The 14584-nt window shown below is 42.2% G+C and overlaps 2 protein-coding genes across 5 annotated transcripts in view; both read left to right on the top strand.

Moving 5' to 3' along the window:
• Positions 1–14584, top strand: part of LOC116912744 (zinc finger protein 431-like) — a 70200-nt gene that overhangs the window by 28449 nt on the left and 27167 nt on the right. The window lies entirely within an intron of this gene.
• Positions 1328–2200, top strand: LOC116912747 (E3 ubiquitin-protein ligase RNF4-like). Its single transcript, XM_032916895.1, is given in 1 exon segment — positions 1328–2200. A coding segment is annotated over 1 exon segment (609 nt). The 5' UTR covers positions 1328–1507; the 3' UTR covers positions 2117–2200.

Genomic DNA, 14584 nt, shown 5'->3' with positions numbered 1-14584 from the left:
ATTTGACAATACATACACATTATTCTGGTGTTTCCCACACTTATTTACTGCCACAGAAGTTGTAATCACAAAGTCATTGTAAAAGAAAACTGAATAATACTGTTCAAATCTCTCATTTCTTCACCTTTTGAATTATATATACCCTTGCAAGAAAAATGTCAATTAACAGACATAAAGAGACAAGGAAATAGATCAACAATACAAAGGGTACATCATAGATGTTGTATAAATAATTGGTAGCTACAAAAGCAATGAGCTTTTTTAATATGTCCAGTTTTAGTATGAAATCTATCTATTCATGATCATGGAAGACCTTTCCATCTTTTGAAATCTTATTTAATTTCTGTCTTCAGGGATATAATGTACTTGTCCTACAGGTCTTTCAGTTGAGTGGTTAGTTACACCAAGATATTTTATATTATTAGTGGCTATTGTAAAGGCTATTGTCGTTTCCATTGTTACTTCCTCAGCCCAGTTATCATTTCTATAAAGAGGGCAACTGTTTTGTTATTTTTTTTTAAGATTTATTTATTATATATAAGCCTGTAGCTGTCTTCAGATACACCAGAAGAGGCATCGATCCCATTACAGATGGTTGTGAGCCACCATGTGGTTGCTGGGAATTGAACTCAGGACCTCTGAAGACATCAGTGCTCTTAACCACTGAGCCATCTCTCCAGCCCTGTTTTGTTATTTTTTGTATTTAATTTTGCATTCAGCCACATTGCTGACACTGTGTATCAGCTGCAGGAATTCTCTGATAGAATTTTTGGGGTCACTCTCATATACTATCACACCCTTGGCAAATAGTTATACTTCGACTTCTTCCTGTTTAATTTGTCACACCTTGATCCCCTTTAGCTTTTTTTTTATTGTGGCTTGAAATTGGAGTCCATACTGAATAGATAAAGAAAAAGCCACTTGGTTTTGTCCATACAGTGAACATTACAGTTCTCTCCATTTAGCTTGATCTTGTCTATTGGATTGCTTCATCCTGCTTTGGTTATGTTTAGGAATATGCCCTTTATCTCAAAATTGTCAAATACCTTGAACATGACGGGGTGTTGGATTTTATCACAGATTTGCTGAACTATGTTCCTAGCAGCTTTATTCCTAAAAGCTAGCAACTGGGAAAAACCTAGATGTCCCTTGACTGGAGAATAGATAAAGAAAATGTGGTCCATCTACACAATGGAATACTATTCAGCTATTAAAAACAAAGACATCGACGAGCAGAAGTGGGTCTTCGTTAGACGGTGGAGTCTTGCTTGAGCAGGTCTCCTCAGCGGCTGCTGGATTAGGTGTGTCCTTGCTCGAGCGCAGTGGCCAAGGCATTTGGCTGATAACACCAACTCCAAAATTTAGACATTCTGAACATCTAGTTGGCTCCAAATTGTGAACCACAGGATGAGTATTCAGTGGGCATGAGAGATTGAGAACATTCTACCATACCATAAACCTTGGTGTAGATCACTTCCTATTCTGTGGATTGAAGCCAGAGAGCACAATGAGTACAAGAAATCCTCAAAGAAAGCGGCGTGGTGGAGCTGTGAATTCTAGACAAACCCAGAAGCGAACTCGGGAAACAACTTCAACCCCTGAGATTTCCTTGGAAGCGGAACCCATAGAACTTGTGGAAACTGTTGGAGATGAAATCGTGGACCTCACCTGTGAATCTTTAGAGCCTGTGGTTGTGGACCTGACTCACAATGACTCTGTTGTGATTGTTGAAGAAAGGAGAAGCCCAAGGAGAAATGGGAGGAGGTTGCACCAAGACCATGCTGATAGCTGTGTGGTGAGCAGTGATGATGAAGAACTGTCTAAGGACAAAGACGTATACGTGACTACCCATACTCCTTGAAGCACCAAGGATGAAGGGACTACTGGACTTAGGCCCTCGGGCACCGTCAGTTGTCCGATCTGCATGGACGGGTACCCTGAGATTGTGCAGAATGGGCGTCTCATTGTTTCTACAGAATGTGGCCACGTCTTCTGTAGCCAGTGCCTCCGTGATTCCCTTAAGAATGCTAACACTTGCCCAACTTGTAGGAAAAAGATCAACCATAAACGGTACCATCCCATTTATATATGTAATGTTCACAACTGCTCAGGATAGACCAATGGACAGACAACCGGGCTGGCTTTTCTGCATGGTATCTGCCTCCAGTTTCCTGAGCTCAAAAAGACTTTCAAAAATCAATGTCTGATGTAAACTGGTCTTTTGTTTTCCAACCCCTTACATCCTTTTGTTATCTCCAGTTTGATGCTATGGAGCACGATCCAGGGATCCTCCCAGATCAGCTCAGCATCTCTACCCCTCTGGGTGGTCTGAACCCAGAGTTGGAAAAAAGGAGTCAGGCATATTGCAGTTGAGCATCATGGCTCTAGCCTCTTTATGGAGCTTATGTGTTGGTCAAGAAGTTACCCTGTTGGGAAAGTTTGCCCCAGTTCTTGTGGGTGCAGAACATTCCCAAGGCACCTGCCAGTTAGCTATTCTGCCTGCCAAACAGTGACCTGGCCAGACAGTCCATCTAGTCCAAGGATACCAGTGCATAAACTGCCTAGCTGGTGGACTTAGTTTTCCTTCCCATGAGAGCAGAGGTGACCTGTGATTATGCCTGAAACTTATCATTGATGTGCAGTGTTTTCTGCAAATCAAGAGACAACCTGCAGGGCAACCTGTTTCCTAAGAATGAGAAAGTGCAATAAAGCCCATTCTTCACTTGCTCTTCAGCAATCTGGAAGATGTAGCACTGCTAGTATCCTCAGCCCAGTGTCGCCTGTGGGAGCAGTGCCCATCCCACCCCATCTCTATTCACCAACTGTTCTCAGGAACCCTACCCACGCTCCAAAGTTCTTTGCCTGGCACAGAGCATTCAAGGCTAATAGGACGAGCAAGTATTTGAGTGTCTTTTCTTTCCTGCTAAGATGTGTCCTGTGTTGTCTACAGTGCCCTCCAACCCTCAGTTTTTCAGTTCCCACTGCCTAATGTCTGCCCAAGCATAGATACCAGGAGGTGGTAGCAGTAACCATGGCCTTATCAGCTGTTCACTTACATGCTTTTGCCCAAGTCACTGTTGCCCATGTGTCAGAGGTGTTGCCCTACTCAACCTACCACTGCCCTGGCTTTCCCACACCCCTTGAATAGATAGATATTTCCAAAGCTGCTCTTCTGGCCAGTTGAGCTTTGATCCTCTGGACTTTTGACTGCTCAGTAGGTTTTGGTCAGCAAAGCGTGGTGCCTCTTCTTCCCAGTGGGACCACATAACAATCTCTGCTCTGGTGCTCTCGGAGATAGCAAAGGTGGTCAGTTGCCACCTGGGGACACCAGGACAGGGTAGCTCATAGAGGATAGGATAGGCTTTGAATGCCAGCCTGCCTCCACCTCCACACAACTTCCTCAGAGGGCTTCAAGTCAAACCAATAGCCTTTTTGTGTGGAACATCTTTGAGGTAGGAAAGGGACCCCTGGAGCTTTGCTAGCAATAACTGACTTTCAGTTTACTGTTCTGAAGGAGCAGGGACTCAGCACAGAATTCACTTTAAATGGAGCTGAAGGAGTGTCCCTCCTCTCTGTGAAAAGAAAATAGTTTTATTCTTCATTCTGACTTTTTAACTGTTTGACTTCAGTTAGTTTGAATGAGAGTAATAAGTTTTTTTACATGGACTCAGAGGGTAAGAGCATTAACTTTCATCATTGTGATGTGTGGTATGTGCCCTCCCCTTGGGTATCACAGCCATTGAGTTCCCCGAGGGCCTCATGGACTTGATCTTGTTAGTTCAAGGAGACAAGGCAACCATGCAGCCAGTTCACTGGTAAATATGGTGACACCCACTTAAAAATTCGTTTTCTCCTTAAAGACAGTTTATGAAGTTGATCATAAAAGTTCTATTACTTCATCCTAAATTAAATTGAGAAAGAGACATGTTTAGGTCTAATCAGAAACTGCATTAATAGGAAAAGGTTGGTATAAAAAAGGTTTTCTTTCCTTTTTCCTTAATGTATATAGTTTAACTCTTTTCTTTGTTACATTTAAACTATGCTCATGTGTATCAGTCTGTTTTGGACTAGTATTAAAGATGGAAATAAAACAATTTGAACCAAGAAAAAAAAAAACAAAAAACAAAGACATCATGAATAGTCCAGGCCAATGATGGAACTTGAGAATATAATCCTAAGTGAGGTAACCCAATCCCCATAGGACATGCATGGTATTGTACTCACTTATCAGGAAACACTAGCTATGTAATTCAGGTACCATGCTATACTCCACAAACCCAAAGAAGCTAATCAAGCAAGGATGCCTAGATCTCACTTAAAGGAGAGAATAGAACAGTCATAACAGGCAGGTGGAGGTGAGGACTTAGAAGGGAGAGGAGACGGGAAGGAGAATGGGTGATTCAGGAAGGATCAGGTGTGGAGAAGGACAGGAGAAATGGCTAGATGGCCAGAAAATAACTAGAAATCTACAACAGAGAGGGGTGAGGAGATGGGGAACATCTCCAGGAAGAGACAGAAGCCTAGGGCAATTGAGGTTATCAAGAACCAATATGGGTGAACTTAGCTGTGACTCACTACACTGGGGTTATTGAACCCGAATAAGATATCTTCTGTAGCCAGGCGGGAACCCTAGTGGTGCAATAGAGAGACCAACCCACCACCAATAATGTCAACCCAAAATATATCCTGTCTACAACAAATGCATGCATGGGGCATGGAGGTGAGACTCAGAGAATGGCCAACCAATAACCAGCCCAATTTGGGAAGCATCCCATGGGCAAGCACCAATCCCTAATATTATTAATGATCATCTGTTATGCTTGCAGACAGGACCATGTTGTGCTCTGAGAGGTTCCATGCAACACCTGATTCAGATCCAGACACACACAGCCAAACAGTTGATAGAGCTTGAGGACTTTTATGAAAGAATAGGAGGAAGCATCGTGGGCCTCTCAGGGGAGAGGAACTCCACAGGAAGACCAAGAGAATCAACCAACCTGGACACTTGGGGTTCTCAGAGTTTTAAACAAAACCAAGGAATATCCATGGGCTGGACCTATGACTCCCTGCTCATATGCAATAGATATGCAGCTGGGCCTTCGTTGGATCCCAAATAACTAAAACAAGGGCTATGCCAAAAGCTGTTGCCTATATATAGCTTGGCTGCCTTGTCTGGCCTTAGTGCCAGAGGAATTGCTTACCCTAGCATAGAGTTGATGTGCCAGGATTGGGGTAATACCCAGGAAGTGGCTTCCTACTCAGAGGAGAAGGGGACAGGAGGGAATGGGGGAAAGATTGTGGGAGAGGGTGGTGGGTGGGGGTGAAAGCGGAATGAAAAGTGAATAATTTTTTTTTTTTTAAAAAGTAAAGGTAAATTAAAAAAAAAAAAACAAAAAAAAAACAAGAGCGAGCTGGTTAGATTGGCCATGGACTTGATCCCAGCACTACATAGACAGAGGAAAAGTATCTAACTGAGGTGGATCTTAAACTCTCAAAAGCTTCAGAATATAGAAGGGTTTCCCACTTCATAAGCTATATTGAAACTAAAACCCCCTCAGTACTCAACTCTCTGGCTTTAGTTAATGCCATAGGCAGTCAACTTGGCTCTCAAGAATAACAATCACAACAGGCAAGAAAGAGGAGCTGAGGAAGATTTCTTTTTTATGTTGGCAGGCAAGACTGCTTCAGACTCATTTCCAAACAATGATTTTGTTAAATTAAGGAAGCCCTGAGATTTTGAATAGGGATTCTGGTTGTGTTCACATAAAGGGTTGCTTGCTACTGGTCCTTGTCTGAACATGGTCACAGTGTAGAAGCAGACATATTTAAGGGCATTTTAGCTCAACATCATACAGAAACATGCTTAAATGATAAGAATGGTGGGCAGAAATGACTATGTTATTTTCATCCTGTAGCATAGTATGTTAACTGAAAATGAAGTAAACGACACCAAGAATGCAGATTGCTTTCCACTTGTCTTAGTCAGGGTTTCTACTCCTGCACAGACATCATGACCAAGAAGCAAGTTGAGGAGGAAAGAGTTTATTCAGCTTACACTTCCACATGGCTGTTCATCACCAAAGGAAGTCAGGACTGGAACTTGGAGGCAGGAGCTGATGCAGAGGCCATGAAGGGGTGTTACTTACTGGCTTGCTTCCCCTGGCTTGCTCAGCTTGCTTTCTTATGGAACCAGAGTCTACCAGCCCAGGGACGGCACCACTCACAAGGGGCTGGGCCCTCCCCCCTTGATCACTAGTTGAGAAAATGCCTTACAGCTGGGTCTCATGGAGGAATATCCTCAAGGGAGGCTCCTTTCTCTGTGGTAACTCCAGCTTCTGTCAAGCTGACACAAAAAAGCATCCAGAACACTAGCCAATGCTACCTGTTCATTATATAAGATTTAACAGATAGATGTATTATTGTGACAATTCTCATAGAAAGGACAGAGAAAAAATTCAGACAACACCAAGGGAGAGTCACCCATCAGCCTCTGTGAGCACTGTTCCTCTCTAGCATAGCTTTGCTGTGCTATTCTAGCCTCAGAATATGGAGGCTTTTGCCTCTGAACAGGCTGGCTAGGTTCACTGCATCTTTCTTTGTACTAGCGAGAAGCTAAGAAAAACTTAAATGTCCCATAGCTGCAAAAAAATGGATAAACAAAATGTGGTTCATTTACCCAATGGAGTATCAGTTAGCTGCTAAAAATATGACAACATGAAATGAATACATGACAACAGTCTGATGATTGTGACTAGAGTAAAATCATTCTAAATGAAGTAACTCAGACAGAAAAAGATGGAAATGTTATATATTCCCTAATAAGTGGATATTAGCTCTTAAGTAAACTTTAATCAAGCTATCATTCACAGACGCAGAGAGGTTATGTAAGGAGAAGGCATATAGTGGGGACACATCCATCTTTATGAAAAGAGCAAATAGAATAGACTCTAAGGGTAGACTGAGCTAAATGGAAAGTGTTAGGGATCATTTGGAGATGGTGATTTAAGATGAGAAGAAGATACAGGGATTAGGGATGGAATTAGAAGGCATTTGCAGATTAGTAAAAAAAACAAACAAACAAACTTAAGGCACTGGCAACTCTCATGGAATTCTGAGTGTGACTCTAGGGAGCACTGATATTAAGGGAGGACAGTGTCTGAAATGGCCATCCTTATAAATAGCAAGTTTTCAGTGTTGGGAACAGGTGTATAGTTCACTGTGGTGTGAGCCAAGGAGGTCTCTAAACTACCCATCCTGATTCTAGGAAAATAGTTTGCTCTCTGAAACCTGACCACAGGATGACATTGTTTTGAAGAACTTCCACACAGTTCACTAAATGTGAAAATCAAGGGGGTGCAGGCTTGGAGCCTTCACCCCTATGTTCTAGTCTCTATGTGGAGAGAAGGTAGTTCATGGGCCACAGAAAGATTATCATGGACACACTACAACTATAACGTCCTCCACCTACTCTCTGCCTATAAAATGTGCTGAGCCAAGGCGATAAGGAAATTTTTGAATGGCCAGCTAATATTTGGTGTAACCTGAGGAGCTAGACATTTGTGGGAAACCAATCCTTACACTGCCTTGGTCTTTTAGAAACCTCCCAGAGACTTAGATGGCAAAAAGGGGTTTGCATGGGTCTCAGCCATGTTTTCAACTTATGTGCTATGGTGATTAGCTTGGTGTTTTGTGGTAACCCTAACACTGGGAGGAAGTATGGCTCTGATTCCTTTGCTTGATCAGATCTTGATGCTCTTTTCTTCCTATTGGCTTGCCCTGTACAGCTTCATATTGGGGACTTTCAACATGTCTTTTCTATTTGCTTTGCTCTACTTGGCTATCGTCTCTGAAATCTGCTGTCTTCTAAAGATAAAACAGATGGGGTGGGGACCTTTGGGAAAGGAAGATATGAGAGGAGGAGGAAAGTTAACAAGAAGGAATGGAAGGAGGAGTGGTCCTGATATATAAGACAAGAATCTAGTTTCAATGGAAATTTAATTTAATATGTCTTGAATGAAAGTGCAAAGAAAGGGGGAAAGTAATGAAGAAAGAAAAGCAAAATGGTGAAGACAAGCAAAGCATGATTTTGACAGAGACAGTTCTCATGCTGTTCCTGAAGAGGATGACCATCACAGGAGAGTTCATGCCAAGCCTGTTCCTAAGCTCTGTGTAGATCTCTGAAATCAGATGTTTTACTCTCAGCAAGGTGTATAGAAACATATATAAATATGAAAGTGTTGCAATTTGGGTATGATTTTTTACTAGAAGAAGAGAAAGAAATGAGTCCCTTGTGTAAATCTATCACATTTTTGCTCAATGATCATTCACTGTAATTATTTAAATCCAAACAAAAACAATTCAGTATGTTTCTTAATCCCATTTCAATTTTTCATGCACTCTGAATCATGGGCAGAAAGTTCTATTTGCATCCTAATAAAACAACCTTCTGAAATTTACAGCATACTGTAATGGCTATTTGATTCTCATCAACCTGACAACTCTGGGTCGAAAAAGTTTTATATTTATGCTGTCTTCTCCATACACCAACAAATGACCATTATAACAACCCTTTGAAAGGTAATGCTTTAGTTACACTTTGTGCCCTTCTCTGCTCATTTTCTATGTCAACTTGTAATGGAGACAAATGGCTGAAGCTCTTACATCCCTGCGACAAGTGGCAGTGCTGTTAGAGATTTAAATCAGATGGGAGAGTCAGCCTGACATGTTTAGCTCTTATTGTATGCTGCTTCATGAACAATAGGGCACTGATTGTAGGGATCCTTTAGAAGGGTATAGTCCTTTAAACATTAACTTGAACAATGTTACCTATGAGCCCATGTATATAGAAATTAATAATACCTAGTCTTCAGAACTTCCGCAAATAACTCAAAGTGACTTTTAAATGTTATATTTCTCCATGTCAATCTATTCCTGATCTTTCTTCCAAATTGAGAGGCCCCAGGCTCTACAGATGTCTCTGCGTGGAGGTGATCAGAATGGTGGTTATGGCTCTACACCCCCTCATGCCTCTTTGAGATTTTAGGAAGTCACAACCCGTCAGAAGCCCGAACGCAAAACAGTGTTGAAGAACATTTTAATGTCTACTTCCTGCCGAGCACCATGAACACTTGAAAAAAGCCTCTGAAACTCAAAACACCCTTTGAGCCCTGAAATTTAATTCCACATGTGATTGTGGCTGGTATTAGTGGAAATGGAAAAGGATTCTAATCAAATGTTGCTGAAGGATGGTCCCCATCACCTTTTTTTTTTCTAACAGTTTCCAAATTCCTAGTAAAATTTATCACACAACCCTGAACATGGAATGCAATATTAGGAACTACTAGAAACCAGATCTTCAATTTTCAAATCTGTCTTCCCACTGCACATCAGAAGTAATGCCTGTTCCGCACAATGCACAGGGATATTATAAGCAGCATAGCTTCCTGTGCCCAGAGCTGTAGAGTGTCCCCCTCCACACAGTTTCAAAGTGAGTGAGGCTCAAAGACCAAGGGCCTCTGCCCAGGTTATCATATGTACCAACAGAACCCCAGGCTGTTTGTTGAACAGTACACCCCAATTCCAGCTGATTGGACTCTGACGCCTTAGCCATCCTGTCCTTCCTGTTTCTTCACACATCCCTCCACCCACACGCACGGCTTAAGGCCTCCCTCACACCTACCTAGAATTGCATCAGAGGAAAAATTCAAGAGGGAGCCTGCAAGCTACCTCCCACGGGTGCTCCTAACTTCTAGACCTGCCCAGATCCTTCAATAGTGTAACCTCCCAGCTTGGACACAAGACATTATCAGCTCTCCTACTGGAGGAATACAGCTCAAATGAGTCAGACAGGCCTTCCCTGATCTGCCCTTCCAGACTAGAGGCAAACACAGCCCTTGTCTGGTGAAGTTTTATTTTCACAGAATCTTCCACTTTCCAACAACAACTGTCCATCATGCAAGGCGCGGGGATTTTTGCGTCCACATTTCATTCCGCACTCAATGTGCAGTGCAGCATCTCTACCTCATATCTTGGGATGTCCTATACCCAAACTTCAGTCAAATTCAAAAATGAGCAACAGTTCAAGCAAGAAGTGGCCATAAATGTGAAAGCAAAGAGTGGTTAATGGGAGATGAATGTAAAAAGAAATAAAAAAGGCAGGACATGGCACTCCTTAAAAAAGGTGGAGTAGGGGGTTGGGGATTTAGCTCAGTGGTAGAACACTTGCATAGCAAGTGCAAGGCCCTGGGTTCGGTCCCCAGCTCTGAAAAAAGGGGGAAAAAAAAAGGTGGAGTAGAAAGTTTATTGTGGATAAAGGGGACAGGAGTTAGAACCAGGGACATCTGAGAGAGTCCAGAGCACATATGAACTTGAGCCATGTGAAGAGAGGATGGAAAAGAGTGGAAACCAGAACAAGAAATGATGTGGGTAAATGATAGAGAAAACAAACAAACAAACAAACAAACAAAAAAAACAGGTAGCAAATTTGGGTGGATTACATAAGGAAAAGCAGCCAGAAGAAGTGAAGCCCGACACATGGAATCCAGGATGGCTTTGCCAGTCATAGACTGTAACAGGTAGGGATTCTGGGAGAACCTGAGAGCCAGGCCTGCTGCGGTCTGTTACATGGGCACTTTAACCATTTATCCCAGGGTTTGAGATTTAGCAAAAGGAAGGAAGCTTACATGGTTTAATTATAATTTCAAGAATTATTTTAAAATGGTGAAATAGGCTTTATGGACAAAACTCCACACACTCGACATATGTAGTAAAGCAAAACAGGTGCCTTTTCTCCCTGGTGGTGCTCTTTAAGATTGGAATAACAGCATTCCTATTAGACACAGCCATGCCAACTTGTCAAGCCCTCTGTTGGTTGAGCTTGTGTAAATATAGAAATTTGGTTTCTAAAAATTAATGGGTTGGGGACTTAGCTCAGTGGTAGGGCACTTGCCTAGCAAGCGCAAGGCCCTGGGTTCAGTCCTCAGCTCCGAAAAAAAGAAAAAAAAATTAATTTCTCTCCTAAACTAGATACTTGATTGCTTTGTTCTCTGAACCCCTAAATTTTCTAGTTTGGACATTTATTGATCATTTAACATCGATAACATTTGTTCCTACTGATAATGGAAACTACAGTCAAAGCAAGACAGCTTTCTACTTGTTTCCTCTCCTGCCCTTCTTTTGTTGTAACCACGCCTAACCTCAGTGTTGATCAGTCAACTCAACTCTCTCTCTCTCTCTCTCTCTCTCTCTCTCTCTCTCTCTCTCTCTCTCTCTCTCTCTGTCCCTGTCTGCTCTGTCTGCTTTCATTTGTCCTTGACTAGTCAGGGCTCACTCTGAAAGGATTTGCAAGATTCTCTTTAGGCAGTGGACAGCAGAAGCAGGAATAGGTGTTCAAAGAAATTACATAGTAAGTGGGGAGAGTAAGCTAAAGAAGAAATTCCTCTAAAGAGAAAAAAAATAATCAAAACACTTGAGAAAAAAGGAATAAAACTATTAATTCTTCAGAGACACTGCAGAATGGGAACAAATAGTTGATCAGAGCTGTGATGCTCTGAGAAAGTGAAATTTAAAAACTGTTGCTAACAACTCACTTCTTTAAAAGGTAGATAAAATTGGAACAAATCATAGCTATAGTGACTTTCAGGAAGAGCAGGACATTCCCTGCTGAGGAAATGGCATCAAGGAGATAAAACATGATCTTGTCGTTATGTGCAACACTAGCTGCTGAGATCTGTAATTTTTATAGATCTGCGCATTTCTGTAACAATTGTTCATGTACTCCAAGAGTTTACACATTGTCTTCTCAGCCAGCCCCTGGGAAGACCTACCACTCCAGCTCAGCTCTGATTACCTTCTTGCTCCACTCCTTTGTGGGCAGTGACCCAGTGCTCACCAAATCATGACTTCCCTTCTTGTCTGTGCTCCCATCACAGCACTCAGTAGGCATCCCCCTCATTCCCACCGGGACCCAGGTGGATAAATTTCACAGCATAGTACTAAACCTGAAATGGAGTGTAAAATCTATCCCACATGTGGAAGGGTCCCCAGAATATTACCAATTAAATAAAGCCTTTAGGGAACAGGGTTTTTTGTTTATTTGTTTGTTTGTTTGTTTGGTTGGTTTTGTTTTGTTTTTGTGGCTTCATACTGGGATCAGGTAAATTGCAGACAATTTTCACCTGGCCCCTTACTGAGCTCACCCAACCACTCTGACTGGCCTACTGGTCAGATGAGTGTCCCTGTGTCTCCAAGGCTCTCCGGATGCTGGGACCTTGTGTTTTCCCCTGTAGCTCAACTTAGATTACACAGCCCTGCCGGGACAGCTGTGGTGGGAAGGGGCTGAAATGCTGGGACCCATGGGAGGATGGGGGGAGGGGCAGAAACAGGCCATATGCACTGTATTAGAGCAGGCACAGAACCACGGCCCTGTCTTAGTGATCACTGGAGAGTCTACATGCCCAGAGCATGAGGCGGAGCCCTAGGACATCCTCAGCAGGATCAGAAAGCCAGCTCCTCTGACTGTCAAGAGTTAAGCATTCCATTCCTGTGTCAAGTTTCAGAGAAGATTTGTCAACCTAACTGGAAAAACAAGAAAACAGCACATTGGAGTATGTGGAGTATGTGGAGTATGTGGCACCTACTTCTAGGCTAGACTGTGATATACCCTGAGAAAGTTATACCGTGTGGGAAATATTAATTAGGGATTACTAGTTAATCTGGGCAATCAGCAATAAAAGTGTAACAATAACTATACAGCCATAAGCAGATTAGCTAAATGTAGGACTTTTTTTTTTTTTTTAAAGATTTATTTATTTTAGGTACATGAGTACACTGTACTATCTTCAGACACACCAGGAGAGGGCATCAGATCCCATTACAGATGGTTGTGAGCCACCATGTGGTTGCTGGGATTTGAACTCAGGACCTTTGGAAGAGTAGTCAGTGCTCTTAACCGCTGAGCCATCTCTCCAGCCCAACGTAGGACTTTTTTAAAATTCCTTTATCATATACCTTATTGAGATGGAAACCTGCATAGCAGAAACCCAGAAAGCCTCAGTAGACACCTTGATGTGTAGGTGTAATAAGTGCACCCATGTTCTGCCACCCAGAGACTTGAAACTTACTAAATACACTCTGTAGTGTCCCTCAGGCTCCGCCCTACACATTTTCCTGGGCTGTGGGCAGTGATGTGGGAAGCCCTGAATCTCTTCAGTTCTGACACTGAGCCACAGGCCCAGGCTGAGAGGACTTTAACAACTGGATCTCATGAATTCTGCAGTTGATTCTACAGTTTTTCTTACCTGACTCCTGCAGGGCCATTAGGAATGGATGGCTTCTTTGCCAAGTTCTGTAAGGCTTCTCAGTCTCCGAGTACTTTGGGTTTGTTTTTTTTTGTTTTGTTTTGTTTTATTTTTTTTTTTTTTTTTTTTTTTTTGGAGTTGGGGACCGAACCCAGGGCCTTGCACTTGCTAGGCAAGCGCTCTACCACTGAGCTAAATCCCCAACCCCTCCGAGTACTTTGGTTCCATTACATGTGGTACTCTAGAAACTCATCCCTTTGGTTTTACTATTCCCCTTCTTTCTGTGTTCACCTGACTATTTTCACCTTCTTAGTTTTGTTTGTGAAACAAGTAGGAAGTGTGTTCATTCACTGCCACAGAATCTTTGTCTTTCTCTTCATAGAGCAAAGCTTCACACGCTGACTCTTATGGAGCAAACCCCTCAGTTTTTGTCTCTTGTGAGCTGGATACCTGCACCAACTTTTTATTGGTGCATCTATTTTTGTGTTCTAATGGCCATGTAAAATGTCAATAATAATAGACAGTGCCTTTTCTCTACAGTCTGTTGCTGTAGCATTAGCTGTGCGAGCAGCTCTCATCATGATATGGGCATGTTTTCTGCATAAAAAACAAACAAACAAAAAAACAAACAAACAAAAAAAACCCCCAGATATTCCTGGTCTGGCAATGGAGCTCAAATATAAAGGCAAGGTGTAATTCCTACCCCTCGTTCCTTGTGATGTACTTATATATAACACAAAATTTACCATCTTCCCATTTTATCTGTTGTATGTGTGCATAGGGCAGTGAGTGTGTGTGTGTGTGTGTGTGTGTGTGTGTGTGTGTGTGTGTGTGTGTGTGTGTGTGTGTGTGCTTATACATACCAGTTCATGTGCATGTGTGCCTGTGTGCATTCAGGTCTGGGTTCACATATGGCAGCTAGAAGTCAAATGTCAACATTGGGTGATTTTCCCCTGTTGAGAAACCTAAGAGTTCTGTGTCACACTGAATTCTTATTGTGAACAGCTATGTCATGATTTTATTAAGATGGATAAATTTGGAAATCTATTAGAAAGGAAAGGATGAATGGACAATACAATGTGGTGTCAACATACGATGGGATATTATTTTACTGTAAAAAGACATAGAGTATCGTACACATATGTTATGACAAGACCTTTGACCACATTATACCAGTGAATGAGGTTGATATAAAGGGACAGGAAGTATTATTTTACTTATACATTTAGAGTCATCATTCATGGATGGAGTGGAGTCAAGAATACCAGAGTCTTGGACAAGGAGAA

The sequence above is a fragment of the Rattus rattus genome, chromosome 11 (genome assembly GCF_011064425.1).
Source record: "Rattus rattus isolate New Zealand chromosome 11, Rrattus_CSIRO_v1, whole genome shotgun sequence".
NCBI classification, from domain to species: Eukaryota; Metazoa; Chordata; class Mammalia; order Rodentia; family Muridae; genus Rattus; species Rattus rattus.
The sequence above is the reverse complement of the archived record's forward strand: the minus strand, read 5'-3'. Positions and strand labels throughout refer to the sequence as shown.